The sequence below is a fragment of the Notechis scutatus genome, chromosome 2 (assembly GCF_049901735.1).
Source record: "Notechis scutatus isolate UNSWTSFEM ecotype Mainland chromosome 2, rNotScu1.2, whole genome shotgun sequence".
NCBI classification, from domain to species: Eukaryota; Metazoa; Chordata; class Lepidosauria; order Squamata; family Elapidae; genus Notechis; species Notechis scutatus.
This window is the reverse complement of record NC_142010.1, coordinates 134,755,413-134,770,013: the sequence shown is the minus strand read 5'-3', so window position 1 is coordinate 134,770,013 and position 14,601 is coordinate 134,755,413. Positions and strand designations below refer to the sequence as shown.

At 37.7% G+C, this 14,601-nt stretch overlaps 3 protein-coding genes across 7 annotated transcripts in view; 1 reads left to right on the top strand and 2 right to left on the bottom strand.

Annotated features, from left to right (window-relative positions):
* The window catches only part of LOC113420150 (aquaporin-4-like), a 24,702-nt gene extending 16,715 nt beyond the window's left edge, over positions 1 to 7,987 (bottom strand). For 2 of the 4 annotated variants that reach the window (XM_087956267.1, XM_087956269.1), the window contains exons 1-2: positions 7,454 to 7,976; positions 421 to 563 (exon numbers count right to left, since the gene is read on the bottom strand). In XM_087956267.1, coding sequence (XP_087812393.1) covers positions 421 to 490 — 70 coding nt within the window. In that variant the 5' untranslated portion in view covers positions 491 to 563; positions 7,454 to 7,976. Of the gene's footprint in view, positions 1 to 420; positions 564 to 5,705; positions 6,206 to 7,453 lie in introns of those variants that run through there. The other 2 variants (XM_087956270.1, XM_087956268.1) reach the window with 2 other exon arrangements.
* On the top strand, positions 7,931 to 12,181 carry SPRYD4 (SPRY domain containing 4). The gene is made up of 2 exons (XM_026680017.2): positions 7,931 to 8,231; positions 10,601 to 12,181. Exons 1-2 carry the CDS (start codon positions 8,138 to 8,140, stop codon positions 11,146 to 11,148), a joined length of 642 nt encoding a protein of 213 aa, XP_026535802.1. The 5' UTR covers positions 7,931 to 8,137; the 3' UTR covers positions 11,149 to 12,181.
* Positions 10,599 to 14,601, bottom strand: part of GLS2 (glutaminase 2) — a 28,841-nt gene continuing 24,838 nt past the window's right edge. The window contains exons 18-19 of one of the 2 annotated variants that reach the window (XM_087956266.1): positions 14,456 to 14,601; positions 11,655 to 12,145 (exon numbers count right to left, since the gene is read on the bottom strand). In XM_087956266.1, the coding sequence (XP_087812392.1) occupies positions 12,072 to 12,145; positions 14,456 to 14,601 (220 nt within the window). In that variant the 3' untranslated portion in view covers positions 11,655 to 12,071. The other variant, XM_026680015.2, reaches the window with a different exon arrangement.

Below are 14,601 nucleotides of genomic sequence, written 5' to 3'. Positions count from 1 at the left end.
AAAAATAACAAAACAAAATGAAAATATACTTTGAAATAGCTAGTATAGAATATTCTGATTAATAAGATGGAAACATTCATTTTAAGAAAAATTGCCAACTTTTTAAAAAATTACCAGTTGACCTTAAGTATTGGAAAAGATTGTGCTCAAAGGTAGGGGGAGAAATACAGGAAGAAGGATAGAATCTGCTAGGAAGAAAAGAACTGACATTAGAAAGAATTCAGAAAAATAGTGAGTAGGTTTATGAACAAATACATTTTTATTAAAAAAAAAAAAGCCAGGTGGGTCAAAAGATGAAATTTGTCCATTTCTTTTGCTGAGAAACATTCAATCTGTCTATGTGGTTACCAGGAATCAAGGTAAACCTGATGGAGTCTTCATCATTACAGTATCTCAACATTTAAAGAGGGATTGCCTTACCTCCCTGATGCTCATGGTGTCTTCCTTCCAAGTCTGATCTGAGTGAAAGAAAGTGCATTGCTGCTGTCATCTAGTGGTTGACCAAACACTGTCCTCTTCCCACATTACCTGCGTTCTCATCCTTTCTTGTTATCAGCTAAAATCTAAAAGGTGAAGCAGGAAAGAAAAAGGAAGTTCTCAAGCAGCAATCCAGTGGTCAGAAGGACTTAATACTGGAGTTCCTGAGACAGTCAAGACATTCCAATAACCTAGTTTTCTTTGATTGGTGTCATTAACCTACGCTATGCCCTTGTTGCAGCTCCAATCAATAACCTACAATCACCCACATCTCTTCCCCTTCCAGCTTCTGGAGTGAAAGAGTTAGAAATAATAAAAATAAATAAAAATAAAAGGCAAGCTTCCTAGATGTGTGAATAATGAGTTTTTGGCACATCTCAATAGTAAAAGTGTCGAGGCAATGGGCTCTTTGAACTTCATCAGGAAGTCACCTGAACGGGGGTTGTCACAGTTACCAGTGTTCCAGCATGGGATTTATTTTTGTATGATCAAAGGAGACTGCAATCATATTTCAATGAATTTACATGGAAAATGAGTGTTTTCATTTTATTTAAGAAAGGAAAAATCCTACATTAATCAATTAAATATGCTGCAGGGTTTCCAGCAGTGTTAGCGTAAGAAGCATGTCTAACCGAAAATGCACAGTAGGAACTGAGCAATGTATTTTTTGTTTGTTTGTTTGTATTCAAGTTTAAATACAGCCTATTTACACCCCTAGAGAGTACAAAAAAAAAAGAAAGTCATACTGGGAATAATGAAGCAGTCTCAGCTGACACACCTAGAATTGCAATATCCTGCCTGAAAATACTCCATATGAACCTTCCATATGCATTCATATAGTATCCACTTTCCTCCTGGTCTTTCATAGAAATTGACCACGTAATGCTTTTTCTTGGGAGCATTCTGTTTTCATTTTATTATATAATTTCAATATTCATGTTTTGTTTCCTGCACATTCAAGAAGTTCAAATATTAAATTGCATCAATGTTTGCTCTTGACTGTCTTTTATGTAATCAGCCAATGCAAGCCTTTGACAGTTTCATTGACTTGAAGTAAACCTCTGTCTCCCATTTCTGGTGTAATCTATCAATATTGCTATGGGGATGAAGGAAGAGGAAGAGGCTTTGCGTGTAAGCTGTAGGTGACAATCAATGGTGTTCTGTACTTCTGTTTTTCTGAGCTGTCCTTTAACAGGCCCTCCTTGGGAATTGATTTGACTATCGACTGATCCCACTAGGTGGGGAGTTCAGTGTCCTGAATATGGATTTAACCCCATTAATTGAGCATCTCAAGGTCAGAACATGATTTTTATTATTTTTATATTAAATGATTGTCGTATAAGGCCTAGGTATAGATGATAGATTTCATGGTATGTTAATCTCATGCTAGTCAAACCAGTCTATTCATCAAGTTTCTCAGAAATTGGACTAATAGTAAGATATCATACTGATTTCTTTTAAAAGTGAATAGCTCTTCTTCAATAGTCTAGTGCAGAGGTCCCCAGTCTATGGTCTGCGGCCTACTAGTGGTCTACGAGGGAATTGCACATGTGCACACCACTCATGCAAATTGAGCTGCGCATGCAAATTGCCAGCCACACACGCAGAACCATTCCCTCCCTATGGAAGAGGGACATTTATATATATATAAATGTCCCTATGGGCATTTGACTTTTATTTATAGGCCAACCTTCCAAAATTATTTTTTCAACCGCTTGAAGTTACACATCCTGATCTTTAATCTGTAGCTTTATAGTTTTAATTGGCAATGAATCAGTGTCCTCATCTTTTCCAAAACTAGGCAGGAAGACACAATTCAGTGCATCTTCCAACATAAGGGTTTCTCCTAGATAGTATTAGTTCTCAGTTTATTTCTATAAGTGTGTGCCATCATTTCCTGTGCTCATTTCAGTGTGCTAAAGGGGGACAGCTGTCATAATTATCTCTGCCCTGTGCTTTGGTTTCAGGGGCCATAATTGTTCACATTCTTGTTCTGTTGCTGACAAGCCTCTGTTTGCCTGTTCATTGTATTGCTTATGGTGAAGAACAGCATCCAATCCCTTTTGAAATGAATCATAATGTAGGTAATATTTTAGAACAGGGACATAACAGGCCTAAACTCTCTGCTGTAGGTCTGATTGTCCCCACTGTATAGTTGGTTTTGTCAGCTGGTATACAGTAGTAGCTCTTCTTTGATTGCCAAATGGAAACAGGAATTTGGCAAGAAATTATTTATTCCACAAAGCACAGTACAGTACTCCAATTCTATTGGTGGCATATTCCAAATTGCTTCAAATTGATTTTATTTATGTAGAGTACTTATTTATCACAGACGTTTTTATACTATTTTAATAATCAAGACTCTAAGCAATTCATAGCAGTAACATAAAAAGTATTGGAACAATAACCATGCAAATCATAATATTTAATAATAATTAACAATTCTTTTTGTTGTTGCATGCTGTTCAGAGTTCTACAGCATTTGAGTGGCATATAAATACTGTAAATAAATACAGGCAGTCCCTGAGTTACAAATGAGATCCGTTCCTAAATCTGTCTTTCAGTCAAATTTGATGGTAAATGGAAACAGTTATTTAGCATCAGTCAAATGTTTGTCTTAATATATATTTTACCATTTTATGCCCATAAAACAGAAGAAACCCTTTTGGAACCTTTTAATAACTAATCCTTGATACAAACCCCTTCTGGAGCAGCCATTTTTGTAGGAATCAATCTTCTGAATAATAGAGCTCCTCTGAATATGAATAGTTCTTACTGTTGACAAAATATGATAAACTTTTGTCTAATAAGATGGGTGAAAGAGTCAAACTGTGGTAACCCCAACCAAGCATCCAAACACCTTTTTATGTGCATATTTTATGTGCACCTTATTATATGGGGTCATCTTACCTTCTTTAAAACCCTCCTGTTTCCTGCTATAGCAGGGAAGAGGGAATGGCCTTGAAGGCAGGCGGAAGAGCTGCTATTGAGGCAATAGTCAGATAAGAGCGGATTGAGGCTGGGCCAAAGATACATGAGAAAACATCTCAGACAAGCCCCTCCCAAGTTCACATGAAGAAAGAGTGAGAAGCACATTCAGACCTGCAAGATGCCATTATAATACAATAAAAATAGCCCTGACCTACATGGCATTGGTTTCTTAATCTGGTATACCTTGTTAAGATGACATCTGGAGACCTCCCTGCTCCCCTCCCCCCCAAAAAAGAGTGTGGCTTCTTCTGTCTTAATTGAAGCAGGAAGGGAATGTACCCCAATATCCAAAGTGCACTATTAGGCCTGTCCCTAGAGGAAACCTGTACTTGAGGCAGCTCAGATTAGGCAGCAACAGGAGCATTTACCTCAACAGCTACTGGAATCTGAGAGGCTGCAGCCTTTGCTTGCCATGTTGTTTGCTGTCATGTCAGCATTTCACTCAGCGAAAGCAAGGTCTGGTGCTGACCTCTGGTTGACCTAGGTTCCCCCATCTCTCTGTTTGTCCCCTTTCTGTGGCTGGTCTTTGCTGACTTATTACAAACAGCTAGAACAATCCTGCCAGTCAAAAGGTAGCAACCAAAGTCATCCATCCACACCCTATTGTAGTCATGTGTCCTTGCTCCATTGAATTAGGGTTTAGTGGAGACTTGGAAAGCCACAAAGAAAATGAAGGGAGCAATTCACAGGAAAAGAGAGGCAAAAATGAGGTTGCCAAACATTTGCAGGAACTTGGAGCAATTTTTTTCCACATTAAATGTGTAGTATCAGGGAACACCAATAAAAGACTTCTAAATCAAAAGCTGGTGTCTTCCTGACAAAGGTGAGTTCTGGTAGTCATGATCAGAACTCACCTTTGTCAGGAAGACATCAGCTTTTGATTTACCCTTTTACTGTGGTTATAAAAGCTGGATCATCAGAAAGGCTAAACAAAGAAAATGGGATACTGTACCTTGGAATTATGGTGCTGAAGAACATTAGATATGTAGTGGTGTAGTGAATGGCATGGGAGTAAACTAGATTTAGCTAGATTTCCTTTTTTCTTTCTTATATTATCCTTTTAATTCTTTGGCATATTACTTTTTTTATGCACCTTGAATAGCATTGATTCTCCTGAAAGAATATACAGTAATATACAGATCATTTCTGTATTTCATTGATAAATTTATAGGACTTGAATCATACCCCCTCTGCTTGATCTTACAAGAAAGGCAGAAACTATTGACATGGGTGGTCAGGTCCTATAACATGAAGGGCTTAATAGATGGTAAGCAGAATTTTGAATTGCACCCAGAAGCTGACTGGAGATCACTGCATCTCATGGAGCAGTTGCTGTCATGTGGCTATTCTAAGGGATGCCCCTTACTATCTGCACCACCATCTTCTAGACCTGTTGTAGCTTCAAAATGATCTTCAAGGGCGGACCCACATAAAGCACATTGCAATAGGGCATTTGCGAGATGACTGCAGCATGAGTTTGAAGGGTCTCCTAATCTAGGAACAGGCACAATTGATGCATTAAATGAACCTAAAGAGGTCCTCTTGGCTATAGCTGCCACCTGCTATTTTGAGGTGGAATTGTAAATTCAAGATGACCCACAGGTTGTGCATCAATCTCAAATGGAGAAGTGTCACAAGTATTACAAGAACTTCATGTGCATATTCAGATGAAGTGGATTTATTTTGTAGAAAGCAAGGATTTTGTTATTTTCCATATAGTACTGGTACTGTACTTTTTATACTACCACACATTACAGTGTACATGTAACACACATATCCATATTTACTGTACTGTAATAGTGAAATCCCAATTCCTCTAATTGAAAAGACTGATATATAAAACATCTGCATATCTTCATCATTTCGTTTTTCAGAGGTGTGGGGCAAGGTAAGTCAGAGGAAGAGTCATGAACGTCAGAACTATAGTACTCTACTACACTATGTATGTTGAGCTTCTGTTTGGGCTGTTGTGCTTGGATAAGGGCAAAAATCTTGGATAAAGGCAAAAATGTGGACTAACAATATTTGTCATTTCCATACTAATGATTTATTGCATCCTATAGCATTCTACAGCCATTGGCTGTGCAAATATATCAGTAATGAGGACAGGGTTTGTATCGCCCTGGTGTTGGCTGGAGGATTTTATGTTATATATCTCCAGTGCCTTGTCAAATTGTTATAATGAAGCATGCACAATGAATATTAAAATATCTATCCATAAGAAGCTGCTGCTTTACCAAATTATTTTTTTCCAGGATGACAGGATTAATTATTCTTCATACACAATACTGCTTCTTGTAGGCAGCCCATGGGAAAAAGGAATAAATTGCTGTTGAATTCATTTAACACTAGTTCTGCTAGCCAAAGCAAGAGCAAGCTGTACATTTCTAGTTGTTGATTCAGGAAGAAACCAGTTAAAAAGTTGTAGTACAATCCAGTACAATCTCTGAAATCCAGGAAGATTTTTCTACGGCTGCCAAAAGTCACCATTCCATTCTTTAAAATATTTGTTCATAAAAAAAAAAGTGTCACTTCCTGCCACCCCCACAGAAAATTAACATCTTGGGGGAATAATTCATGTTGGAAAAAATAACACAAAGGCTTACAAAGATTCTCATAGTACAACAATCCTAGAACATGAGTTGGGTTGAACTTTATAGGTCATGTAATCCAACTTCCTACTCTACGCAGAATTCTACTAAGAATTCTACTTCACAAATGCTATCCAGTTGTATTTAAAAAACAGCAAGGGAGTTGAGCCCTGTCCTGTGCACAGTAGATCGGGATTGCCAAACCCAGGTGGCGGACCCATACCTGGCTGCAGAAGTGAGTAAAACTGCATCTGTGTATGCACATGATCTAGGTAGCGCATGAAACAAAACCCACCACCCCGTCTGTGAAAAAATTGCCTTTTTCAGAAACTGATCCCTGCTGAGAAAAAGGTTGGGGACTGCTGCAGTAGATGGTTTCATTAATCAGGAAAATCCTCCTAATATTCATCTGTCCTTTCTTTTGATTTCAGTGTGTTGCTCCTTGTCCTGCTTTTGATTTCAACACAGGAAAAACGTACCTCTCTCTTGTATATGATAGCCTTTAGATAGTTTAAAGTAATATTTTCCATTAGGCTTCTTTTGGGCAAGCTAAACATTATTCAGGGCCTTTAATAGGCCTTTATAAGATTGGATTTCCAGAGCCTAAATCATCTTGGCAGCTCTAATTTGAATTTACTCCAGGGTCTCCAGATCTTCTTTAAGAGATGGTGTTCAATACTCCAAGCCAGGTAATCTAACCAGCACACTTTGCAGAGGAATGATTAATTCTGGGAATCGAATACTTTTTTATAATGCAGCTGAAGTCTTTTGCTCCATCGCAATACTTCTTCAGGTTGGCTGGGGTCCAGCAGTATTTCCTAGGTCTTTTACATATAATCCAGTCCCTTTCCTTCCTTTTCCTTATCCAATATACATTCCTTTCTATTTTCTCCATAACAATAACCCTGTAAGTCGAGTTGGGCTGAGAGAACAACTGGCCCATTTAAAAATCATCCCCAAAACTTGAATTACATAATGTTGCCAAAAACTTGCTTTAGGAAAACAAATGTCTCCAGACATTCAATTTCTTAATGAATTTACAAGATGGAAATTGAGGTATTGAGCAATACATTTTTGGCTATGAGGCCAAGGATCAACTAGAATAGTACGATCTTTGGTTCCCAAGTTTAATAATTCTTTATACAATTAAAAAAAAACTTTAGCCCATTTAAATAAATGTGTGTTTCACTATTGTTATCATATTAATAGAGCTGCTGGATTTTAAGACACAGTATATTTTTTTTTTCTTATATAGTCTTTTACTTACAACAGTTCATTTCATGATTGTTCAAAGTTACAATGGCATTGAAAAAAAGTGACTTATGACTATTTTTCACTTATGACTGATGCAGACTCCCCATAGTCACGTGATTTACATTCAGAAGCAGACTCACATTTATGATGGTTGTACTGTCCTGGAGTCATGCGATTCTCTTTTGCAACCTCCTGACAAGCAAAGTGAATGGGGAAACCAGATTCACTGAACAATCCTATTATTAATTTAAGAACTACAGTGATTCACTCCACAAATGTGGCGAGAAAAATCGCAAAATTGAGCAAAACTCACTTCACACATTTCTCACTTAACAACATAAATTTTGGGCTCTATCGCGGCCATAAATTTAGGACACCTGTATTCCAAACCATAGAAGCATGTTCTTCCTTCTGTCTTTTTAATTTTTAACCTTTTTGTCTGATGAAATTGTGACAAAACGCCAAAGTTTGCATTTTTAACCTACTGTAGATTTAAAAATGCATATAAACTTTTTTCTTCTCTCTCCCTCACATAGAAAATCGGCCTACTTTTCATCGAGCAGTTAATCAACGTGGGAAGCACGTGATACCAGATAGTCCATTGGAAAAGAAGCTTCTTTTCAGATTAAAATGGCTCCGCGGGGATGTTTTCTGAAGATGCCGCGCCCTAAAATAAGATGGCGGCCTCTAAGAACGCGTCCGGTATCTACAATCCAGCCCTTTGAATTTCAAGATGGCGTTTGTCAACTATAGGTTGGCTCAGTTATGCCCGCCTCCAAAATGGTTCCCATATTTATCTTCAGGTCGCCAGTTTCACGTGATCTATGAATTACAAGATGGCGGCGCCCATCCTGAGAACCATGAGAGGTCAGGGCTGCGGTTTGTGTAGCCTCGGATATCGCCAGATGTTCCGGAGAGGTAGAAAATTTTGTCCTTTGCCTGATAGAAAACTGGCTGGTCGCAGTGAGCGGCTAACGCTGCAGCCAACACTCCCACGGTTTCTTTCGTTCCTCCAAGGCTTTGGCTACGTGTTTGGCACTCCGATTTACTCCTTTAAAGTGCTTCTGTGCCCTTCACTAGTTCGGGAGCAACAGAAATTCAGTAGTAAAAATCTCTTTGAAACAAAGCGTCTTCTGTTGAATTTTCCAGTCATGCTGCTGTTTAAGATTTAAGTTCAGGATGAATGGACGTTTTTTTCTGCTAGTGGGATCCGGTCTTTTAATAAACCGAATATCTTTTGGAAATTAAAGGATTTGATCCGATAATAATTTTGTTGAGGCAAATATCAATTTACTTCTTTTAGTAAACGGGATTATTGGCAGAGGGATTAAATAAGCAAAGGGGAAAAGAGTGCAGATTTTTCTAGTTTGGGAAAATGTGTATTTTTCAAGTGAATGTGAAAATCCTCAGCGTGAACTGAACCTACTCATAACCATCTTAAGTTTCATTGAGATTGTTTCCAAGTAAACTTGCTTAGAGAGGTTGTATTTAATTAAATATATGAATAAACGGGAGTGATACTTAAGACAAGTTTTTAAAATATTTCCTTGAGTTGGTAGCTTTCTGTTATATTCATTATATGCACTAGAAACTTATCTGGGAGGGTGATTTAATTTTTTCCGTTTTTTGTTTTTTTTTACCAATGGTTCACTTGCTTATATTTTGCTCCAGTGTATTTTATTTTTATAGTCTAGTTCCAGGATCTCTTGGCAACTTTAAGTCTTGTGGACTTCAATTCCCAGAATTCCCCAACCAGTATGGCAGGTTGGGGGATTCTGGAAGTTGAAGTCCACAAGTCATAAAATTGCTAAGTTTGGAGGCCCCTGATCTAGTTCATTGCTATGAGTAACACTTTTTGCCTAGAAAGAATTTTAGAATACGTAATAATTGGCAGATCTATCCCCAATTAGCATACAGTGGATAGCTTTCAAAAATTGTCCTGGAATCAGGTGCCCACTAATAGTAATATACACTACTATTCTGCCAATGACTGGTTACTTGTTCGTAATAAAAAAAAAAACTTCCATCTTTATATATGCTGATATGGAAAAATTATTACTACAAATAGATATTACAAATATTATTACAAATAGTAGCTTCTAAAACACCATCACTCCCACCACCCCCATCCACCCCCATCCAAGATTAGATTGGCCTTGATCTTACCATCTCTTAGTAAAAGTATTGCAAAACTGGATGTGCTCCAGGGCATGAAAGCAGAATGTTAGATGGTCCATGAGTGATCCTGCCATAGTCTTGTTGAATGCTTTGGGAACAACTGTACCACAGTTTTTAAAATGTTTTGTTGATACTATTCTCTTTTTATTTTTTGTAATGTGTTATGAACCACACAGAATTTAATTTGTAAAGTGGATATTCATAACAATTGATTTAGTAAATAAAATTCTTTATTTGGTGACAGAAGGTGAAATTTTGGTAAGATGTAACCAAACTCTTTTTAAATATTAAATGTTTGTTATCAGATAATGAATGTCTTGGCATTGCTACTCAATACTGCTATGTATTCATAGGTTAATCTTCTCTGCTCTACATTTCACTTGTTGGATTGTGTGCTATAAGAATCGTCAGTCAGCATACAAGTTTTATAAATTTATGTAAGATTTGGGCACAAATGGGCATTCCACTCCAAAATACTGAATCCCCTCCAAATTAGTATATTAACAATTGCAGCACTTGTGGGAATCAATCCTACGAGAGATATAGGTTCTTGATAAATCTTGCTATTAATGTATTGCCATTTAGTTGGATACCATTTTTAAAAAATTTGGTATAATTTTAATTATTAAATCCATTAAAATGTTGGTTACATATGTATATATTGTAGCAAGCCTTTTCTGAAATAATTTAGTTGTAAAATGCAGGTGCATAATTTTAAGGAAAAATATTTCTGAACTATAACTGTATGCAAACTGATGCAAGCTTAACTCAATCAGCTATGTATATTTAATTGAATGAAAGAGAAGCATTTGCTAAACTAATCATTATGTATTAGTTTTCCTGATACTTTTAACTGGATCTTCTAGAACTCTTGGCCTTTGGCAATGTTAGTTGGGAATTCAGGGTATTCTCAAAGCACCTGAAGGATACCAGATTGGAAAGACTTGATTAGCCAAAATATAACATTATTGAAGGATTAATAGAAATGTGCTGCTGTCAACAGGAGTTGGTAAATTATTTATCTAGTTAGGAAGACAATTCTTAACAAAGGAGTTATATATAAAAGTAAAGCAAAAGTTTGATCCTTATACATATTTTTCTTGTTTCAGAGATCAGTTTCAAATTAGATGAGAAAACAGCCCACAGCAGCTTGGATTTATTCAAAAAGGACACTGGGGTCCTCTATCGTATGCTGGGGATTGACCGTACCAGAGTGCCTCAAAACCCTGAACGCTTCAGAGACTGGGCTGTAGTTTTGGGTGACACTACCATCTCCAGGGGCTGCCATTACTGGGAAGTGACTGTGAAACGATCACAACAGTTCCGCATTGGGGTGGCGGATGTGGACATCTCCCGGGAAGTCTGCATAGGAATGGATGACAATTCCTGGGTCTTTGCTTTTGGGAATCGCTGCTGGAATGCCATGTTTGCTAATGAAACTACTCCAATCACTAACATTGGCCAACCAGAAAGAGTCGGCCTATTCTTGGACTATGACCGCAAAAGATTCAGCTTGGTAGATACACAACAACACATGTTTATCCACAATACGTCGCCAGAGTTCCGAGGTCCTGTGGTGCCTGCCTTTGCCCTCTGGGATGGTGAATTGCTCACCCACTCAGGCCTGGATGTGCCTGAGAAGCTCAAGCAAAGTTGAAATCTATTCAAGAGCGTTGATACTGAGATTTTTTCCCCCCTCTTTCCTTGCCTTTTGAGAGTTAAATTTGCCATCCTTTACTTGTGCCATATTTATCTTGCACTGCTATTTTGGTTTTGTCAGGAAAGGGTTGCTTTAAAAATGAGTTTTTTTAAAGCAGCAATTGTTTATGTGATCAGCTGCACCATTTGATACCTTACCTCATAGGTCTCTAGTTCTGTAGGAGTCAGGACATTCTCTTCTCCCACTGTGTTGCAGAACTATTCCAGAAATTATTCTGCCTCAGAACCACCAAAGAGCCAGTCAAAGTCATTACCACAAAGAGTAGTTGCCTTAGGATAGATGGTTTTCAAGACTTCTACAAATCCTGTTCCTGTCAATGGCCTCCATCAGGAAAGGTCTGGAGCATCTCTATGTGAATATGTTTGGATTGTTCCTCTAAGCCATTTGCATCAAACATAAGCAAGCAATATCTCAATCTGACTATAAAAGGACCACTTGATGCCCTTTAATTATATAAGATTTCCTTTTCCTGTTAGAAGTATTTGCTTAAGCTTTCAGATATTTGAAGGAGATTTCCATTTTGATAAGAACAATGATTTTTTTTTAACACAAAGGATCTATTGCCTCCTGCTGGTGGGGTGGGAGGACAAAATTAGCTTGGAATTGAGTAGATGGCATCTCATGACCAGTGAAAATCCAACTCTCCCGAATTTATAAACAGTACAGTGCACAAATTAATGTTGTGGGAATTACTTTATTAATACCAGCCCCAGATTATCCTGTGTTAATTGGTTGAAACAATAAGAATTGACCCAATACACACCTGCAGATACATATATTCATCGAAAAGGAATGATAAAGAATTTGCTACAGTTTATTACAATCACCATAATTAAAATTTAGCTGAAAACAGCAAATATTCAAGCAGTGTTTTCTTTTTCTTGATGTTGGATGTAGCAAGAGCTGTATGCTCTTCTGTATGCTATGTTGATAACTGTAATAAGTAAAAATAAAAGCATCTAAAACAAAACGTTATTTTATCTGAACTTCTGATTGAAAATATCCACTGTTTGGAAATTTTATCACCAAAGAATGCACATAGTAGTTAAACAGTCTAGATGGTCTAGCCTACCAACCTTGCAAGAGTGTCAGGCTGGCAGCAACAGTGAAACGTAGCATTGTACTGCTTCAAGGTTTCAGTTGTTCCTGTTCCATAGTGACTGATTTATGACGGGTATTTTGTCATTCTACTCTAAAATAGCTGAACACTTTCATTGCAGCAGTAAAGTAGCTGCTGAAAAGAGAGGTGCAGGAAAAATTATAGTGCCACTTCAAGCAGCTGATGGAATGTCTTTTGCCACGTTAGAAGAACATTGCAAGATTGCACATATTAGCCCTCTGGAATTCAAGGGGGACATTTCCTGTGTGGCAATGCATGTGCTTAGGATTGGGCAGCATTTTTCTATATATGGGGGTAATGACTGAACCTGAAGTATCTTTCTCCATACATGTGATCAATTTTTTGGAGTGGAGGAAATGACTGATTGGGGTGTGAACAAGTATTTGAAGTAGTGACCCAGAATACGAGACAGCAACAATGTAGATAAAAGGAAAGCTATTTCCCCATTTTTGCTTTCCGTTCTGGTGCTTGTGTAAATTATTTTTAGCTTCTTGAGTTTGGCTTTCTCAAAATGGAGGCTTGTGAGTGACTGCAAGTATCATAGAAGTCATGTTGTGATTGTGCATGTAACATGTTGATGAAAAGTTTCAATCAGCCAGATAGAGTGGTTTGAAGGTTGTCTGAAAATTGTCTGGTTGAATCATTGCAACTGGACTAATTTTTTTGTTGTTAGTTTGAGAAATGTTTGTGCATGTAACGCACAATTTCTGTTGGCTAAGCGAGACAGTTGTTAAGTGAGTTTTGCCCCATTTTACGACCTTTCTTGCCACACTGTTTAAGTGAATCACTGCAGTTGTTAAGTTAGTAACATGATTGTGTGAATCTGGCTTCCCCATTGACTGCTTATTAGAAAGTTGCAAAAGGTGATTGCATGACCCTGGGATGCTGCAACCATCATAAATATGAGTCAGTTGAGTTGCCAACCATCTCAATTTTGATCACATGACCATGGGGGTGCTTTAATGGCCACAAATTACTTTTTCCAGTGCCTTATAACTTTGACTGGTCAGGTAAATTAACTGTTATAACCCAAGGACTACCTGTATCTTTTTGCTGCATGCGCCTTACGTCATTCTAATTCATTTCTTAAATGCCACAATGAGAGTACTATATTGAAAGAAGTTATGCGGTGTCATATCAAAAAGTTTTGCTCCCAAGTGCAGAATATATTGTATGGCTTCTAGCAAGCAAGGCAGACCTGGGAAATGCATAGACAGCATCCCCTTTTTGTAGCCCCCACCATTCTATCAAATCACACAATCAAAATTTGATATCATGCTTTTTTTTGATGGAAACAAGTAGCAGAATAGATGCACTATATTTCTAATTTGGTCATCAGCTACTGCACTTTAAAAATCAGTTCCCTAAAAAGTAACAGTTATATCTCCACACCCTCCAGTGGCATAACTGTATTATGAGATAGCCTTGCAGCCTTCTCAGATGGTGTGGGTGTAGGAAAGGGAGTGTAACTGAAATAGCAGAAATGGTTGACTATTTTTGAAGGTGGGGACAGACAAAAGTCAGAATTCATTAAAGACAAATATGTTTTCCCTTCTTGCTTAAATACCTATTGGGGGAATGGTTGGACAAGGGAGATAACAGATTCATAGTGGAGAAAATGAAAAATATTCACTGTGGAAGCTTCATTAAGTTACAAAATTGAAGGAGACAGGAATTGAAGAACCCTTTTTCCTTAAATGCGTTTAGCATTTATAGTGATAGCTGCTTGGATTTTATCAGGCAACCCAAAATGGCTGTTGAGCATTCTTTTTCTCCTTTTTCTGCAGCTAAAATTTCTTTCTCACCAAAAGTTACTATCTCAATTCCTGGGGATTTTATCGATTTTACTTGTGCTGTCAAAAGGGAGTACTGAACTTTCATACAAGGTTCACCAGAGAGAGTCTCTTGTACAAGACAGTTATGGAAAAATACAACTCCACATTGCTCAACCGGATGGAGTAGTTTGGAATGAAGAGAATGTAGTCTCTCCCTTTATATGTCTCTCTTCTTCTTCAAGTCCTTAGCAGTAGCATGTTTACCCTTACACTCCTTTCAGAAGTGAGATGAACTAGTCAAAACAGGGATAACAAAGCAATTACAAAAACTATCGTTCTCACACCATACTTTCCAAATTCTCCTTGGAGAGATCCTCAGCTGCTTCTTTGGTCTGTCTGGAACCTAATATGTAGCTTTCTTGATAATCCTTGAGCAACTTCACCACTTCCAGATGATGAAACTGGACGGCATCATCCAAGGCAATGTTTCCCCAT

Excerpts from the sequence above, each read along its gene's own strand:
- SPRYD4 (XM_026680017.2), top strand. The coding sequence starts at position 8,138 with ATGAATTACAAGATGGCGGCGCCCATCCTGAGAACCATGAGAGGTCAG. Across the intron at positions 8,232-10,600 it reads TCGCCAGATGTTCCGGAGAG|AGATCAGTTTCAAATTAGAT; the intron begins GTAGAAAATTTT and ends TTCTTGTTTCAG.